General features: G+C 33.2%; 3 protein-coding genes across 5 annotated transcripts in view; 1 reads left to right on the forward strand and 2 right to left on the reverse strand.

Moving 5' to 3' along the window:
* Positions 1–16,391, forward strand: part of LOC145329651 (band 7 protein AGAP004871-like) — a 28,129-nt gene extending 11,738 nt beyond the window's left edge. For both annotated transcript variants that reach the window (XM_080173993.1, XM_080173994.1), the window contains exons 6-11: positions 8,502–8,599; positions 12,053–12,158; positions 12,620–12,675; positions 13,361–13,439; positions 13,722–13,808; positions 14,960–16,391. In XM_080173993.1, the coding sequence (XP_080030119.1) occupies positions 8,502–8,599; positions 12,053–12,158; positions 12,620–12,675; positions 13,361–13,439; positions 13,722–13,808; positions 14,960–15,070 (537 nt within the window). In that variant the 3' untranslated portion in view covers positions 15,071–16,391. The remainder of the gene's footprint in view (positions 1–8,501; positions 8,600–12,052; positions 12,159–12,619; positions 12,676–13,360; positions 13,440–13,721; positions 13,809–14,959) is intronic.
* On the reverse strand, positions 614–6,155 carry LOC145330645 (carbohydrate sulfotransferase 11-like). Its single transcript, XM_080175310.1, has 10 exons — positions 6,113–6,155; positions 5,413–5,492; positions 5,022–5,104; positions 4,607–4,697; positions 3,856–3,903; positions 3,172–3,258; positions 2,703–2,758; positions 1,862–1,954; positions 1,706–1,774; positions 614–1,076 (listed from the first exon to the last, which is right to left on the reverse strand). Exons 3-10 carry the CDS (start codon positions 5,069–5,071, stop codon positions 983–985), a joined length of 588 nt encoding a protein of 195 aa, XP_080031436.1. The 5' UTR covers positions 5,072–5,104; positions 5,413–5,492; positions 6,113–6,155; the 3' UTR covers positions 614–982.
* Positions 6,396–18,644, reverse strand: LOC145329652 (uncharacterized). 2 transcript variants are annotated; one of them, XR_013883022.1, is made up of 7 exons: positions 18,539–18,644; positions 17,948–18,017; positions 17,498–17,534; positions 17,005–17,108; positions 15,596–15,646; positions 6,848–6,949; positions 6,396–6,492 (listed from the first exon to the last, which is right to left on the reverse strand). XR_013883022.1 is itself a non-coding variant. In XM_080173995.1 (5 exons), exons 1-5 carry the CDS (start codon positions 18,588–18,590, stop codon positions 15,604–15,606), a joined length of 306 nt encoding a protein of 101 aa, XP_080030121.1. In that variant the 5' UTR covers positions 18,591–18,644; the 3' UTR covers positions 15,563–15,603. The 2 variants fall into 2 exon arrangements, 1 of the variants encoding a protein (XP_080030121.1); XM_080173995.1 differs by lacking the exons at positions 6,396–6,492; positions 6,848–6,949 and having other exon boundaries at positions 15,563–15,646.
* Between the last annotated feature and the right edge of the window lie 478 nt (positions 18,645–19,122).

Below are 19,122 nucleotides of genomic sequence, written 5' to 3' on the forward strand. Positions count from 1 at the left end.
TTATCTGACATATTTTCAGGTGGCTTTATAATTGTAGAATAACAGGATTTAGCTAGGTGCGTAGCATCACTATAATGTCTTGGTTTCTGCATGGTCCAGAGCTGCCGCATACCACACATATATCGTATACCATTCATATATCCTATTTTATGATGAGGTATTTGTTTGTTTATTCGTTAGTTAGGATCTCGCTAACTAACTAACTGATTGAGTTCTCCATTTTAGGGTAGCTCGAAATAGGTCTTGAAGTGGATTCTGTTATTCTATTTAAACTTAAGTCTGGGGTTGGTTTTGGCTATTCCTTCCCAGATGACCTTTTCAATTTGACTGTCTTTTATTTCCCCTACTTACTTTCTTTGGAAACACCAAAAACAGTTTTACCCCAAGATAAACATGTATCCTAACTTTCTGTAATTTCAAACAGAATTAATCTACTGTACCTCGGAACCGTTGTATGATCATCCCCGACAAACAAACGATACCTAGAGACGCCCCCAGTAAAGATTTCATTATAGAAATAAGGTTTTCTCTTAAATATAAATTTATTACGTCATAAATAAATATCAAATTAGCATACACAAAATAAACAAGAACATATGCATCCAAATAGCGCATAAATAATACTGAGGTTAATAAAATAAGTAATGATATTAAAACAGAGGCGTGCATGAAAGGTGTAGGGGGTAGATGAAGAGGGTGGAGGTTTTATGGTATAAAAGTCACATACAACCTTAAATTTAACTTTTGTACGGACTCCATAAGATATTAAGCTATAGAGTACCTTCGCTACTAATATAAATGAATAAATAAATAACTAATGCAGACAATATGCCTGATATTTATATAAAATATCACCAAAACTAAACACTATTCGAGGAACCAAAGATTTGGTCATGTTTAACCACAAAAACCTGACTATAAACAATAAAGGACACATTAATTTTGCTGGGTGTTGCATGCCTTCGGTTTTAACTTATTTTATTTAATCCTTCTTTGCAACTTGTCTATATTTTTCCACATCATAGCCAAATAGATCAAAGTCAGGCTGAAAACTTCTGTACAGTCTCTCTACTGCTCTGAAATAAAAAAAAGAAATATCATAAATTTTGTAAAGCATCTTTATATCAAGGGGTGAAGGTGGGGGATCTGACATAGGGCTGTAAATTATATTGGTTCCCAAAGTTTTATAAAAAAATATCCCTTTCCTAACCTTGAAAAATTACAGACTTAATAAAAAAAAGATCGAAAATATCAAGGATAAAATCTTCTGTAGATTACAATTAGTGGTTGAAACGTATCGACACTTAACTTAATGATCCAACAAATCAAACTTCAGTAACAGTCAACAGAGTTAAGCGAACAAATAAGAAAACGTTAATTTAAAACTCTGGGAACAGTCCTACTATTCCTGCCTACAACCCCTACCTCCATGTTTAATACTTAATCACCCTAGGTATCATTATTTTAAATATAAAGTATCATATAAAAATAATTAAATAATATTTGAGCGTATGAACTTTCTATATGAAATATATTGTAAACATTTTTGAGTGCCTAACTTAAAAAAAATCCTACTGCAGAGTTTGAAATTGGTACAACGATTCTAACACATCTAATTTAACGAAAAGATTTATGGATGTACGGTCAAACGGACCGACCTTGAATGTAAAAAAGTTTCGTTATCAAAATGTTTTGAAAATCTTACTCTAGTTTAATGTTTTTGAATGCCTCTAATGTTCTGTTATTAGATGCCTGACCATTTTTACCAGAATTTCTAAATAAATATATGAACAAGTCTGTAAAAAAATCCATTAGTACAGATGATATATTTTATAATCAAATTGTTTTTAAAAATTCTTACCCTCTAAAATCAATTTCAATGGGTAGGTTTAATTTTTCTTTGATATATTGAGAATCCTCGTTGAATGTTTCCATTTTTCCAATTATATCATATCTTTAACAAAGGAGTTTGTTTTAATTTATAGTAAACTAGCGGTTTCGACCCTAGCCTCTAGGGGCCTTGCCCCAAGAGGTAATTAAAGAAAAAAAAATAATTACCTCTGGAGATGCCCCCAACAAATTTTCGATAATTAAAAAAAAATTGAGGGAGGATTTTTTTCATTTTTGGGAAGGTTGAGGGTGTCCCAACCCGCAAGAAAATAGCCTAAAACCACCACAGGACAGGTAGGTATATTCCCTGAAGAGTAGAATCCGATCGGTTCAGTGGTTACCGAGATCTAAAGGGACAGACAGACGGGCAGACAGACAGACGGAAGGACGGACGGACGGAAAGACATCATTCTACTTTGTATTATAGATATAGACTATTTTCTAAAAGTAATTTCTTTTTTCTCTTTTTTTGTGGAAGGGACAGGAAGGTATTTGCTGTCAATAGATATAAAATATTATGACAAAGGAAAATTATCGTAGAATTGGGTCGCTATCAAGGATTTGATTTATTGGTCTGTTCGTTCATACGGTAGGAGGGGGGGGGGGGAGAATGTTATTTTAGCCAGTTATAATTTTCACCTATTAGAGTACATGGGAATCTGGTGTAAGTTCCAATTAATGATAAACCCATTTTACAAATATAGTTCAATACCTACCAAAGAATAACCCTTTTCTCCATTGTTATTTTTCTTGAATGAAATGAAGAAAGACAGAAAAAAAAACAAGAATTATATATTTCAAAATTGGAATACCTGTAATTACAAGGAAAACAATTTAAGAAGACAGGTCTCCAATGAAAATTTATTTTCTGAAAAAAAACAGAGATGATTGTTTTCACAACAAATGTATAATCAAGACAACTGCCTAGCCCAAGTCTAGGAGATCCTTTTCGACTGCTAGAAAATGTATTTCTGTTCTTTTGTAGGAACTCGCCGTTGTTTATATTTCCGACGCTATTATCTGATTTTAATGCAATACAAATTTGGATCATGTTCCCCACCCCGTGGGTAGAGTTACATATAGCTCGTGCCCATTCTATTCTTTTCCTTTTACTTTCCATGATTGTAACGCATCAATAAAAAGCATAAAAAGTTCAGTATATGACTAAGAAAATCTACTAGATCAAAAAAAGAATGTCTCGAAAGAAAGAAAGCAGCAATTGTTACTATTTTTATCATCTTTAGTATGACCGTGTGTAATGAACTGGAAGAATTTACTCACCGAATCAACGGCACCTCGAAAACTTGCTTTGACTTGCTTTGGTATAGGTTTACTAACAAAATCAACAAACTGCTCAAAAGTAGGACCCTACAAATATAACAAAGACAAGCTAGTTTTATAACAGCAGCTATATTTTTATTTTGAATTTTGTCCATGACTGTCTTAATCCAATCGTTTTAGAATCCGTGGATATTGCGAGAGATTCTCGTAAACCCTAATAAAATGTTTCTCCCAGCTGACCAATAAAAAGACCCCTACCCCTCTACTCATAACTTTACCAAATCCAGCCCTCTAGCAATTGAGGAACGCATCGACCAATATCTGAGTTTTATATTAGCAACCTAAATCTACAACAAAAATTCAACGTATTCTACATCTATTATTAATCCTCAGATATTTTGGTTTTCAGGGTGTGTTTTAGATTCCATGAACTTGTGGCGTATGGCAGAAGGGTGTCGACACCTCCAATAAGATTTCAATTGGTAATGTCTGCCTTCCTTCCTATTTTTCACCCATTTTATGGTTTTACACCCCCTGTGCACGCCACTGATTTAAATGCTTGATTTTTAGCTGGAATAAGTATTTTAAATTTTGCCATTTCCGCAGTTAAAGCCGACGGCCTCAGGACTGGCGAGCCCTATATAATAACTTTTTAATGAAAATTTAATTAATATTTTACCTTACCTGTTTCAATGGATCAAATGTATTGTTATTGATTTTAGCAATGATTCTCTAAAAAACATAAATAATAATAGATTTTCTTTTTCGTTGACAATTTTCATTTGATATATAGGATTTGGAAAGCGTAGCAACTCTATAATCGTTAACAGAAAGTCCATTTAAAAAAAGCTGCTTTTAACTTTTTTGACAACAATTTTTTGTATGATATCATTATGATTTTTGGAACAATAATTCCTTGGACAATAAGATACAATATTTTAGGCGAGACTTCTCTAAAATCAAGTCTTAAAAATGTTGTCAGTATGTCATTAAACAGAATCCTGTATTCAATCAGTTTTGCAACAAGTTTATTTACAATTTTGTTTAATTTAAACCAACATTCTGGTTCATGTTCATTGTTCGTTTGTTCTACCGATTGATTTCATCTTATTGATGTTGTCATTCTTGTTAACAGTTAAAGTACTGTGTTTGTTATTAATTGGATATCTATAATACAAAGTAGAATGATGTCTGTCCGTCTGAAGCTTAAGATCTCGGTAACCACTGAACCGATTGGATTCTACTCTTCAGGGTATATACCTATTGGTCCCCCCCTCCCCCTTTTTTTTGAATTTGATACTGGGGCAGTTCCAATTTGTTTTAATTACCTCTTGGGGCAAAGCCCCTAAAGGCTAGGGGCGAAGCCGCTAGTTATTATATTAAAGTTAAAGTGTTTGTTATTAATTGGATATTATTATATTAAACCTAAAGTCACCTGTACTTTACCAAATGTTTTAATCTCTGCGCCTTTACTTGGCTGCGCTATTTTATCAAGATACGCCGACAACAGCCGTTCAAATGGGTCTCTGCAATATAAACAAAGAATAATTATGGGCAATTTTCATCAAAGTTCCTTGTCGAGCACAGAAATATTTTTATAATAATTTGATAATAAAGAAAGGGTAGAGGGTATCCTATCATTTAACGCAGTAAGGTTTTTTGTTTGTCAATAAGATCTAGCTAACACTAAAATCATAACATTAAATGTCATAAGTCCAAGGCAGTTTTTTTAGCTACTTTTTCCAGTTTATTAAATCTCTGGAGTACAGGAGCATAGAATAGATAAACGGAATAAGTGCATCCCAAGCAAATCTAATAAAATTTCAATGCATGTCTAATTACACACCTACCTGACAAATAAAAATTTGAGTGCTAACTGTTCCATATTTATTCTTTCCATTGTGTCTCTTGGTCGAGGACTCAATACTTGTGCCTACACATAAACAATTGTTAACTAGAAGCTTCACTCATTAGCAAGGCTCTGCAGCCGCGCGTCAGCCGACTGTAAGCCTCAGGGAAATTAACCTTTCACAGTTTATAAATCAGCTGGAAGTCTAAACCTGATCCATATGGAATCCCTCTTTTCAAAACTTTTTTCAAAGCACCCAAACGGGTTTAAATTTTAAGATTAGTCTGCCGAGCCCTATTTAATAGCATCCAAAGACTTTCCTATCAATTCCTGTCGTATTAACTACATTTTTGTTGCCTTTTAATTGAATATTAGTAGCTGATATTTATTACCTTTTTATGGAGTCTATCATAGAAACCAGTATCTGTACGATTTGCCAAGTGCAATATATGAGTAGCCCATGTTGTTGAACCTAGTTTAAGAAAATATAACAAGAACAGTCATGTCCACTAGTAAATTTTACTGCAGAAAATATATAATGATGAGGGTGGGAGGGAACATTGGACTGTAAATTACACTGATACCAAAAGTTTTAAATCCATGTTATGTCCTCTAGTAAATTTTTCTACAGAAAATCTATAATTATCAGGAAAAGAGGGGACATGAGATTGTACATTAAAATGGTACCCAAAGTTTTAAATCCACGTTTTTACATTTGTTGACTCAAAAACTTATTTAATACTTTTATTGAATTGTGATTGGTTGGTTTGTTCCAAATTTTCAGTCCATAATTTTAATCGATATAAGTTATTTATCTATCATCATTTGGGATAAATATTGATTTATCGTGCATTGGCTTGTCCCTTAAGATCCCTAATTTGTGGACTTTTAGTTAATAAAATGTTTAAACGCATTACTTGACTATTGGTAAAATATATGCCATAAGTTCGATTGTAGATGTATTGTGATCGTTGTTTTAGAGTATGAAAAATTGTGAACATGTTTTAAACTGCGTAGATACTTCGACAGATGTTCAGACATCTCTTAGTTATAGAGTAGCTGCGCTACTAAAAATAAATAACATAATGTTACCTATTTTATAATTCTCACAGTATATAAAGTTGTATTTTTTATTAAATCTATAATTTTATACTTTTTGAAATTGATGCTTCTCAGGATGATTTCAATTGAAACATAAGCGCGGCGGCCGAGCCCTTCTATACAGTAATAATAATTTGTAAACAAAAATGGTTTATTATGAAATTTTGCACAAAAATATTAAAAAAATTAGTTTAAAACTATCTTTTCCAATGCAATGTAATGCTATAAAGTTAATTAAAGGAATAAAAGAATTATAAATTTTCAAAAAGTATTCCTTAATCGCCAATACAGTTGCTTTTTATGAAAAGCTAAGCTTATAAATTTTTTGCAATTTTCCTCTAATAACCTATTTCTAGCTTCATATACAGGATCTATAATATAAAAACATTATCAAATATATTCATATATAGCATTGTTTTTTTTTTATAAATGTTAGCGGATATAAAAAAAATATATATAGAAACAAGGATGACAACATCCATAAGTAGTAAAGCACTAAGGAGAAATAATGGAGCATTTGTTAAAATCAAGAATATATTTTTAGAAAAAAACATATCACCAAAACTTTCATCACCAACCTTTTTTACAAACTGACGGACGGGCAGACTAAGTTAATTAAAGAGCATGATTTTATGTCTATAATATGTTTACATCAAATTCTACTTCATAATGTAGACATAAATAAATTTTAGAATATTGAAAATTTTATCAAATGAAAAGCTTTACCTATTTTAATTTTGGGAGATTCTATTTCTATAAATTTCTGAGTTGTTTGTTCTTCTGTATTTTCTTCATTTTTCATAATATACATACAGACACACAATATACCTAATAAAACAAGGATGACAACATCCATTAAAGCAATGTTCTAAAATCAGAAGAAATGACAACCGAACAATAACTCCTGTAGAGTATCAGAACGTTAATTTGTAAGTCTAAAAAATTGTACATATATTTGTTGCAGAAATGCATAAATACAGAATACGGTAGAAGAATATACTTTTATCTTTAGGATTTGATTATACAGGTGCATCGCTTATAATATTGTACATTGTTGTCATAGGAATCATTATAAATAGGATGATTATATCATTAAAAAGTTAGATTATGGAAAGAAGACGAATTGCCGGGTTTCGCCTAAAATATACCTAAAATAATAATTTTCTTGCTATTCTTCATTTCATAATATTTTACTGTTGTTTTTTATAACTTTATTTTCACTATTCTAGATAATTAAGGAACTGTTACATATTCATAAATTTACTATTAAACATTTGTAATTCTCAATCATTGGTCAAATGTTTTGAATAGTGTGGGTTTAAATAAGCAAATTTGTTTTCAATACCTGCCAATTATAGCAAGCAGGACATTGTATTGTGTTGACTTAAAATATTTCATGATTAAAATAAGAGCTAAAAGATAGTTACATTTTACAAAAGCAACCCTAAAAAGTTTTCTTTTCTTTTTTTCTACATTAATGCTAAAACAGCGCTGCATTAAATATGAGCATTTTTTGTATAATCAAAATAATCTGCTACAATTGACAACTGTCAAAAATGCAAACACTTATATCGATATCTGTATAAGACTCCTATAAAATTAGATATGTAGTAGGTATATTATTACTTGAATCTTACATCAGATTTGCAAGTTCTCTATAAGTAAAAAACGCAGCGGTCTAAAATAACGAATCATCCCTTCCACCCCTTTACCCCAACTAGATAAGCGAACTGACCAATATATAAGAGCCATGTTAGTAACCTAAATTGACGAAAATTTTTTCCCCTGTCATAATATCCACGTATATTCTACATTCATTGCCCTTATTTGAATTAGCGAAGTTTCACAAGTTTGTATTAGAACCACACCAATAAAACATCTGTAAAAGGTGCAAGAATATATGTGATACCTACATAAGTATACTACCTTTATATGCAGCGTAGCTAATCTGTAATTAGGATATTCCATACTTAATTCTTAAAAAGTATAAAAAGTATAATGCTCAAAATCAAGATTGCATATCATCTATCTTTATATAAAAGTAACAGGATGTATTTATGTGTATACCGTAGGATTTCGCTAATCGTTGAATCAATATGGTTTTCAATTACATTGTAACTTCTCATGGGAAGGGTTCAACCAGCCATCTAAAAGAAATCGCCCCTAGAAAACATGACACCTCCCATTTTAAAAAATTGTTATAGGTGGAGGGGGGTTCGACTTCTCTCTCCCACTCTGAATAAAATCCTCCTTTTTGTTTTTAAAAGAAAAAAAATTGTAAAGGAGAACTATATGAATTCAGTGAGATCCTTTGGTACAGACACACATATAGATATACTAATACTTCTATATAAGGATTAATTAAATAACATATTTTTAGATTTTGACCAAAGATTCAGTGACCGTTTCAGTGGATGCTGTGGTCTACTATAAAATTACCCAACCTATCATAGCTGTAACTAATGTATCTGACTATAGGTAGGTCTACTATAAAATCACACAACCTATCATAGCTGTACACACCCCTCCTCAACCAAACTTTTTATTAAAAAAATGTCCCAAACATTCGGACAATTAGGCGTTCAAATAGGACCTAGTGGTAGTTAGAATCAGTTGAGAACAAAATCCTAGCCGTCCCTTCTTGCCAGATATAGCCATTTCAAGATTTTAGTTAAATTACACTAAAATATTTAAGTGTAATTTAGTGTAATTGTAATGGGACAGCCCCAAAATAGAGAAGCTTTGCTCCTCTGACCAAACTGACTGCCCGGAGTTCCTAACAGGAAGTGCCTTATTGTGTTAACACAAGTTGCACAAGTTGGGATTTGAACCCATTCCCAAAACTATCCAATGTGGAATAGCTGTATATTACAGCATGACGACAGTAATTTGTCTATAAGGCTTGGGCAATGGATGCCCCTCTGGATACCCTCTGTTTTCCTGGCTGTTATTGGTGATCAGCAGGGTCAGCTCCTTGTTGGACTTGTACCTGGGGTTCCCCACAGCCAGGCCTCTGCGCTGGAAGTTTGGCCTGGATTTGACCACCATTGCTGTCCTCGGGGTTAGTTTGATTTGTCTGAACCTTCCCCAGGCTTGGCAGGGCTGGGTCCACTGGCTTAATGGGAGTGGTGGCAACCAATGCTACTCTCCCAACTGATCTATACCATCAGCTTGGGTCCATCAAACAGTAGCTGTGTCCCTCAACTTCATCAGAAAGAACCCTCCCAGGTTCAGGGTGTGGTTCAAGATGCACACCAGCATCTTGCATCCTAAGCCTAGGTATGCGGCCCACCACCTGCAGCTATCCTTCCATGGCAGCTGTGCTGATCTGGGATTCGCAGGGGAGCATCTCATCTTAGCTCTATCCTGATCTTGATCCTCCAGAAGATAATGGTGGTGTGCTTCTTGAAAAATGCCCTAAACCTGGGAGAGTTCTTTCTGAGGGAGTTGGGGGACACAGTTACTGTTTGATGGAGATGATGGTGGGAGATGATGCCCCTACTCCCATTAAGCCAGTGGCCATAGCCCAACAAGTCTGGGGATAGCCCAGAGCCCCTCCTACCATCAGCGAATGAAGGCAAGATTCGCTCTAGCTGTACAATCAACTGTCTGGCCAAGGCAGCTCTCATGAGGCCACTGTCAGCCACAGACATTGTCCCCATTTGTTCAGAGCTGACTGATGACCAGGATATGGGTAGCATGGAGTTGCTGGCCATTGCCATCAAAATAGGGGCCCCAAGAAGGAGAAACTGGAAAATTGTACAGGGGCTATTATAAGTTGTACACCCCCATGGTGTTCAAGGTGCCTCAAGGAGGCGCGAATTGGATAGGGTTGGGTTTACACATCAAACTGCCACCCAGGACAGATATGGTGGTCAAGACCAGGCCAAACTTTCAACGCAGAGGCCTGGCTGTGGGGAACCCTAGGTATAAGTCCAACAAGGAGCTGACCCTGCTGATCACCAATAACAGCCAGGATTAGCAGAGGGTATCCAAAGGGGCATCTATTACCCGAGCCCAATATACAAATTACTGTCAACATGCTGTAATATACAGCTATTCCATGTTGGATAGCTTTGGGAATGGGTTCGAATCCTCACTTGTGATAACACATTAAGGCACTTCCTGTTAGGAACTCCAGGCAGTCAGTTTGGTCAGAGGAGCAAAGCTACTCTATTTTGGGGCTCTCCCATTACAATTACACTAAAATATTCAAAGAAGAGTGAAGTTTGTATCAGGTTATTTAGTGTAATTTGACTAAAATCTTAAAATGGCCATATCTGGCAAGAAGGAACGGCTAGGATTTTGTTCTCAACTGATTCTAACTACCACTAGGTCCTTTTTGAACGCCCAATTGTCCAAATGTTTGGGACATTTTTTTAATATAAAGTTCGGTTGGGGAGGGGTGTGTGTAACTAATGTATCTGACTATAGGTATGTCTACTATAAAATCACCCAACCTATCATAGCTGTAACTAATGTATCTGACTATAAGTAGGTCTACTATAAAATCACACAACCTATCATAGCTGTAACTAATGTATCTGACTATAGGTAGGTCTACTTTACAATCACACAACCTATCATAGCTGTAATTAATGTATCTGACTATAAGTAGGTCTACTATAAAATCAACAACCTATCATAGCTGTAACTAATGTATCTGACTATAGGTAGGTCTACTATAAAATCACACAACCTATCATAGCTGTAACTAATGTATCTGATTATAGGTAGGTCTACTATAAAATCACCCAACCTATCATAGCTGTTACTAATATATCTGACTATAGGAAGGTCTACTATAAAATCACCCAACCTATTATAGCTGTTACTAATTATCTGACTATAAGTAGGGCTACTATATAATCACCCAACCTATCATAGCTGTTACTAATATATCTGACTATAGGAAGGTCTACTATAAAATCACCCAACCTATTATAGCTGTTACTAATTATCTGACTATAGGAAGGTCTACTATAAAATCACACAACCTATCATAGCTGTAGCTAATGTATCTGACTATAGGTAGGTCTACTATAAAATCACACAACCTATCTTAGTTGTAACTAATGTATCTGACAATGGGTAGGTCTACTATAAAATCACACAACCTATCTTAGTTGTAACTAATGTATCTGACTATAGGTAGGTCTACTATAAAATCACACAACCTATCATAGCTGTAGCTAATGTATCTGACTATAGGTAGGTCTACTATAAAATCACACAACCTATCATAGCTGTAATAAATGTATCTGACTATAGGTAGTTCTACTATAAAATCACACAACCTATCATAGCTGTAACTAATGTATCTGACTATAGGTAGGTCTACTATAAAATCACCTAACCTATCATAGGTGTAACTAATTTATCTGACTATAGGTAGGTCTACTATAAAATCACACAACCTATCATAGCTGTAACTAATGTATCTGACTATAGGTAGGTCTACTATAAAATCACCTAACCTATCATAGGTGTAACTAATTTATCTGACTATAAGTAGGGCAACTATAAATGTTCAAGGATGAGAACATCCAAAAAGTGAAGATAGCGAGATGATGAATTTAACATGCCAAAATAAATGATAGAATCTATTCGTTACCAAGGATAGGACCAACCATAATTATAGAAAAGCTAAGCTTTTAAAATGAGCAAAAGAATAAAAGAAAGTTGTAAGATAAATTTAAATTTACAATGACTATTAAAAAATACAAAAACTTTTAGTGCATTATTATAAACTAGGCCCACAAGAAAATAGCTTAAAACCATTACAAAACCAGAAGGTATATTCCCTTAAGAGTAGAGTTAAATCGGTTCAGTGGTTACTGAGATCTTAGGCTTCAGACTGACATCAAGCTACTTTGTATAATAGTTGACATATTACCACTAGAGCAATACTAATACAAATGTATTTTCTAGTCACTCTACCCGTCTGTTGGCCGCTACAACCCTACGGAATGTGCTGGGAACTAAAATTCTGGCGGATATTCTATCTGAACGACAGGATATATCACATGGAATGCAGGTATGGTTTTATAAAGGTAGCGAAGCTTCTTTAAAAATCTTTGATAGAATTAGATTTTTTGGTAATTAAATGACTCTTCCCTTTCTCTTTGTTCCATTTTAGTCACAGACAACTATGCATAACATAATCATTCTATTCATCTGAATTTTGGAATAATGATTCCTTTGACAATAAGGTACAATATTTTAAGTGAAGCATCTTTCTAATAAAGTCAAAGTAACTCAAATATGGCCTTTAACAAAATCCTGTATCATTTTGTTTATACCTTTAAGTTAATATTCTGTTTATTAAATTTTGACATTCTACAAGTGTTTGTTTTTTTAGTTCAGAACTTCGTTTTTAGGGATGTAGTCATCCTTGTTATTTTTGAAATTATTCATTCCTTGGTTACAGCTGATATTGATGAAAATTAACAAGACTGGTATGTGATGAGCCTATCATAACAGAAAGTTACACTTTAGAGTTCCCTGGACGAGGCTACTGACCCCTGGGGAGTCAAAGTTGAAAGAGTAGAAATGTAAGTATAGATTTTAGCAGCAATGCTACTCTGTAACTGACATAACTGTTTTTTTTCTGGAATAAACTTCTATCCCAATCGCTCTCTCTCTCTCTCTCTCTCTCTCTTAGCTATGCCAAGAGATAATATTAAACTAAATTTTACTAAAAACTACAAATGAATTTTCTATATAAGTTTCCGCTTCCCTCATTGACTGACTGACTCCTTACATCAAACAACTATTAGAGTCAAAGCTATTAGAATATATTAGTGTTTATGTTAGATAACTCCCCTGGTTTTTAACTAATTTTTCAGTATTTATTTTTGTGGTCTTCAGATTTCCCAAATGGTAGAGGACAACAAAAATTATTATTTCTCTCCTTTCTCTAAATTATGAAATATATATTTTCGAAGATGATTAAAGTCTCTCAACAGATTAATACGTCATAGGATTAAATAAACAATGAGAGGCCAGCATAAATTTTAACATTCGTCAATTACAGTGTATCTCATTGGCTATTCTATCGTATGACGTCACAATCTGTTGAGGGACTTTAATCATCTTATTGTTTTTCATTCAATGCTAAATCAATCAAACTATACATACAATACATCAATGCATCTATGACCATTTTCAGTCTTGTTTTATATTTAATTTTCTGTGTTAAATTCATTAAAGTAATTCATCAATGATGGAAATTTATAGAAAAGATGTGAGACTCCCAGTACAGCTACAAAGAGCAATGGCAGCTGAGGCTGAAGCTGCTAGAGAAGCTAGAGCTAAGGTATATTTTCTTTATGTTTAACCAGGGATCGGCAGCCGCTGGTCAGCCTCAGGGAAATAACCCTTTACAATTTCAAGAATAACCTGGCCCAAATAGGAAAATTCCCACTTTCTAAAAAAATTTTAAAGCATCCAAACTGGTTTTAATTTGTTCTTAGCTGCGGGTGATTGATTTTATTTCTTGTTAGATTTTATGAGAAGTTACAGTGAATTTTTATTTGGTTGACAAAGAAACAGTGTCAATACTTTTCCACCAATCAAAACTTTCATAATATTAACTTAGGTGATAGCAGCTGAAGGAGAGCACAAGGCTTCAGCTTCCCTCAGGGACGCAGCTGATGTCATGAAGGGAAGCTCTTCTGCTTTGCAGGTCATCATTTGGAAAAAAATATTTGATTCTTAGGAGCGTAGCTTCTCCATAATTCACGTTGTCTGTCAGTTCGTAAAGAAATGGTGGAAATGTGATTTTCTCAGCTGCTATTCAAGAAAGACTGCTTATTTTTTTGTGAAGAATCTTTCTAACAAAGATCATCCAATATGTAATTTTCTTTGTCCGTCGGTCTATCAGTCATGCTTCAAAACAAATATATAAAAAATTAGTAATACCTAAGTTATGTTTCGTGATTTTTTCTCCAATAAATCTATTCTTGATTTTAACAAATGCACCTTAATTGTACTTGTCCGTATTCGCTACAAATGAATGTTACCAACCCCTAGTTTATGTTTAATTTATGAAGCTTATTTTGATTTAGCTGGGAAAAAAGGGTTTTAAAGGTGTTCTCATGTTCGTTTTTAATATTATCTAAAAGCATTTTAAGACAAACCCATGCACTTTTACACGCCTTCTGGTTGAGAAAATACTTTTCAAAAGTTAAATATAAATATAAAAATAATTTTTAGTCTATTAGACAATTTATTAACATGTTTTCCATGGAACTTTAATATTTATTTTTGGACAAAACTTTATATATTTTACCTTTATCAGCCTTCAAGTTGAAAAAATACTTTTTAAATATTTTTAGTAGCGAAGCTACTCTATAATTCAAAATGTCCGTCCATCTGTCAGAGACAGAACGGGGGAAACGTGATTTTCTCGGCTCCTATAAAAGATAGAGGGCTGAAATTTTAATGGATTAATAATGTTAATATTTTTCATTAAGATTCCTATATTGGTTGGGGTGCTAAATTGATTTCTACATTTTTAGGTTTTCATAATTTTCTCAATTCCTATTCAAGATAAACAGCTGTAATTTTCAGGGATTAAATACTTTCATATTAAAAAATTTCCTTCAAAATATTTGACTTCAGATGGGCTAGGTATGAGCTAAAATCGAATTTAAGGTGTCTATAGAAGCGTTTTTGCATGCTTTACAAATAACTTGAAATGTTCTAGGGTCTATTTTAAGTAATTTGTTCGTACTAACATCAATTAAAGCTCATTCCTAGCCAATCTGTAATCTTAGCAAGGTAATTCCGTCTTTTTTCTATAAAACTTTGTTTATGTTTTATTATTTTTTATAGTTGAGATATCTTCAAACTCTGACTAGCATTTCTGCCGAGAAGAATTCAACAATCGTGTTTCCCATTCCTATGGATATGATAACTCCGTTTTTAGAGAGAAAGTCTGAATGATTACATAACCATAGTAATGATTGTTAAAATCAGGGCTCGGCAGCTGCACGTCAGCCGCCTTTAAGCCTGAGGGAAATCAAACTTTTACATTTCAAAAACCAGCTGGAAGTCTAAACCTGACTTAAAAAACCTCTTTTCAAAACAAAAAAAAATGGAAAGCATCCTAATGGGTTTTAATTTGAGGCTGACTCGCGGCTGCCAATCACTTTAAATAAACTCTTTGTATATATTGATGTTCACTTTTAATCAAGAACCATCTCATAAAATCAAACTTCTTTCATTTATGTTAGGTTAGGTAACAAAAAATATTCTTTTGTGCAATGGGACAAAGACAGGACTAAAGTATGATTTTGAAGGTTGGCACAGGAAAGGGCCTTAAATAATTGCAGGGATCTAAAGGGATATGACTTTATGAACCAACCAACCTAATTTCAATAAAAGTCCCTAAAGTTATTGAGCCAACGAATAGGAAATATAACAGTGTCCTTCTGTCTGTCTGTGCAAGTGCTGATTAAAATAACGTACCTGAAAGTTTAGTCCTTTTGTTCGGTGCTCAATAAGCCTGAGTGCCACAGTCTACAATAAACAATGATGACAAAATCTAACAAAGCGAAGCTCTAAATTCTAAATTGTAAATTAATTGTTTAAAAAATTTAGAATTGCTACGATTTTTAAATTGTAGCTAACAGTTACAGGAATCATCATTCAAAGTTTGAAATCTACAGGTCAATTCTAACATGTCCAAATTAACGATAAGAGCTATTCGTTACGTTACAAATGGACCTACCCTAATTTTAGAAAAGTTTTAATTTTAAGCAAAAAATTATCTTCACATTAGCGCTACAATCAGGGGTAGCTATTCTAACAATCAATTCTACAAAAAATCACGAAACCCTTAAAAGTAAGGTAGAAGTATATTTTTTTTCTTCATGTTATTGAAGAGGGGTGGGTAAAAAGGGGAAGAAAAGGGGAAGGGGGTTGTGGGGAAATTTTCCTTTAGAAGTGTTTGTCAGAATCACATTCCCTTTTCCCTGCGCTACAATACTTCAGGATGAGAAAAGACCAATAAACTATCATACTTATCATCTATATGACATAAAAAAACACTATAACCTTACAGGAGTTTTATTTATCTCCTCAATAGGTACGCCAAATAATCATAAAAATAGGCATAACTAATTTTCCTGTGTTTCTGATTAATGTTTGTTTTTATTAGCTCTCAAATATCTTAGCACATTATTTTTTCATGTTATATAATTGTAAATATATTATACCTAATCTAAATATATGTAAAAATATAAATAAACATATTAAATATTAATTTTAGTCGTTTTATCTCGCTGACCGCTGAACTGAAATGGCTCTCCCTTATAATGAAGGTTTTCAACTATTTGAGGAGAGTAACAACCCTCATAGGATAAATTGCAAATAGTGAAAATGCATAACCCCCTAAAACATTTTACTATCGAAGATACTTACAATTCAGCTTTTATGTCCATCAATCAGTGCCTGATGATGCTATAAGTGAAATGGGGTTTTCTCGGCTGCTATTTAAGATTTAAGACTGCTGATTTTTTTTATAAAATACCCTGACCAAAGAACAATCAGAATACTTTGTATGTCTGTCTGACACATATACATATATGTATTTTTTAAGTTTTTGTGATTTCATAATAACTGAACATTTTATCCTTTTTTCAATAACACAGTAAAAGTGTCGGACTGATTATGACGTAACAAAAAGAATTAGCCAATGAGAGGCCATTATTGACCAATGGTAAAATTTATAGTGGCCTCTCATTGGCTAACTTTTTTTGTTACGTCATAATCAGTCCGACACTTTTACTGTGTTCTTTTTTCAATCCATGATATTTTCGCGCTTCGTTACTTATGGATGACGTCACTCTATTTCTCAAAAAAAGTGTAAATTCTACCTGAAAATAGTTGCTATAAAAGTAAATAGCGGGATAATTGTACAAATAATCAGACAGAGAGTTGTTTGAAGCTTAACCTCTATGTGTTGACGTTTTAATCGATTCTGAAACAATAGGATTATTAAAGGCTTTTTCTATACTTTTCACTATTAACTTCAATTATTTTTACAAAAAGGATTTTATAAAACAATGACGACAAAAAAGCAAAGCCCTGAATTGAAACGGTAAAACAAACAAACACGAAAATTTAAAGAATGTCAAATCTTAGTAAGCAGAATCTTGATTTAAATGTATATACAAAAGTGTACACAGATTTAACGATTGTAGATTTCCAACGCTTTCTAAATCGTACCTAACTTTTACATAAATCATCATCCGAAGTTTGAAATCGATAGGACAATTCAAAAAGCCTAAATTATCGTATAGTAAATTTGCCTTACAGACCCTAATTAGAAAATGGAAAATATTTGCTTTTCAAATATATAAATGATACCTTTTCTTTCAGTTTTGCTTTTGCTGTTTCTTGTTCCCTGATAAAAAAAATAAATCTAAAAGTTTTTTTAATGGTTCCTAGTTTAAATTTAGCTTCAAAAACAAAGCTACTGCTTTTTTGTCATATACATGATTCGAATAAGGTAAAATATATTTCCTGTATAAAGAAAATCTAATTATGTAATGGTTTTAGTAACATCTATGAAGCATAAAATAAACAAATATATTTTTGCCCTTTACCTGGGTGACCCTACCTGGATTGCTGGCATCCTGTTCCAGCCAGGATGGAGAATACAATTGTCAATTGCGATAATATAAAAAGCCATAAAATTATAGCATTCTATCATCTTTAACACTTAGAAAACGAGATAGAAAAAAACTGAGAAGGCGGGGGGGGGGGGGGGTCATTCCCCGACGGTTAAGGTTTACAGCCGTTGATTAGAAGTAATACCTGGCAGTTATGAGTTCTGTAACGGTGGGAAGAGGAGAGATGGCAACAGGATCCTCTGGGTCTAGCACATCTAAAAATAGAGTAAAACAATAAAAGGGGAAGGGGTTAAATAACTGTATCTCCCCATTGCAGTGTCATTGTGCCGACTCTCTATAGGGCCATTGTGCTAGCAGACAAAAAAAAGCATTGAAAAAAAGAGGGAGGTAGTTATCTGTATATACTATATACATATACGATATAGATCTGTTCATCTAAACAACAATAACACTCTTCATAAGATACAGCAATACCTATATATACTACTATGAAAAATAAAAAAAAGTTTTTGTCTATTGCTTTTTGTCAATCGATTGGGTTCTTCACCATAGGAAAAGTTAAAATAGGCTCTAGGGTGGTTTCATATTTAATAATTGGTTCGGTTTAAGACTATTTTTTTTCACTTCTCATCTACTTAAATTACAGAGTCTAATGATGCTATGGGCGCAGCCTTTGGTAACTCATAATGTTTATGGTCCGAAGAATTTTTTAGACACATGGTCAATGACATTATAAATTATAGAGCAGCTTTACTACTAAAAAATGAACACTTACTTAATCCATAAGGTCTGACTCTATTATTAAATCTTCTTTGCCAGCCAACCATAGTAAACAAAACTATTACCTAACCATTATTTAATACTTTAATACTGAAAATTCAGTATTTCATTATAACAGAAAAAATTACAAAAAAAATTGAAAATGTTTTTATTTTATCCTTGTTATTTAGGCTCAGTTAGTTTAAGTACTGTTCATCTTTAGAGGATATATCTGGACTAGCACCATTTACAGGGCCGGGCTTATATAGGGTCCTCGCCTTTCATGGAGACCAGTAACACGTTGAAAATAAGTGTTGATAGTTCTTATGTCCGCTAGTCACAGTTCAGGGTACATTTTACATTAAGATTATTAAGATCAAATACACTTGCCAAAATGTCTTATCGTCCTTAGAATTACAACACAAAAAATTATAATAGTTTTGAAAAACAAAAGGCTATAAAATGTAATTCATCATGACATACCAACTATCTCTTGATGATGATGGAATTGCTTGGACTATTATAACATGCCCAATTATTAAAGGAATCACCATGCACGGTTTGCATACGACGGTAAATTTATTCCAAATGAAAAAACAC

The sequence above is a fragment of the Acartia tonsa genome, chromosome 10 (assembly GCF_053477335.1).
Source record: "Acartia tonsa isolate MP-2025a chromosome 10, ASM5347733v1, whole genome shotgun sequence".
Classification (NCBI taxonomy): Eukaryota; Metazoa; Arthropoda; class Copepoda; order Calanoida; family Acartiidae; genus Acartia; species Acartia tonsa.

What these genes read in the sequence shown, in the direction of transcription:
- LOC145330645 (XM_080175310.1), bottom strand. Translation starts at nt 5,071, where the DNA reads ATGGAAAGAATAAATATGGAACAGTTAGCACTCAAATTTTTATTTGTC. An exon ending in AAACATTTGGTAAAGTACAG is followed by an intron (nt 3,904 to 4,606) that starts GTGACTTTAGGT and finishes TATGTTTTTTAG; the next exon opens with AGAATCATTGCTAAAATCAA. An exon ending in TTCGAGGTGCCGTTGATTCG is followed by an intron (nt 2,759 to 3,171) that starts GTGAGTAAATTC and finishes GTTTTTTTTCAG; the next exon opens with AAAATAAATTTTCATTGGAG.
- LOC145329652 (XM_080173995.1), bottom strand. Translation starts at nt 18,590, where the DNA reads ATGGTTGGCTGGCAAAGAAGATTTAATAATAGAGTCAGACCTTATGGA. An exon ending in ACAGAACTCATAACTGCCAG is followed by an intron (nt 17,535 to 17,947) that starts GTATTACTTCTA and finishes TTTTTTTATCAG; the next exon opens with GGAACAAGAAACAGCAAAAG. An exon ending in AAGCAAAACTGAAAGAAAAG is followed by an intron (nt 17,109 to 17,497) that starts GTATCATTTATA and finishes CTATTGTTTCAG; the next exon opens with AATCGATTAAAACGTCAACA.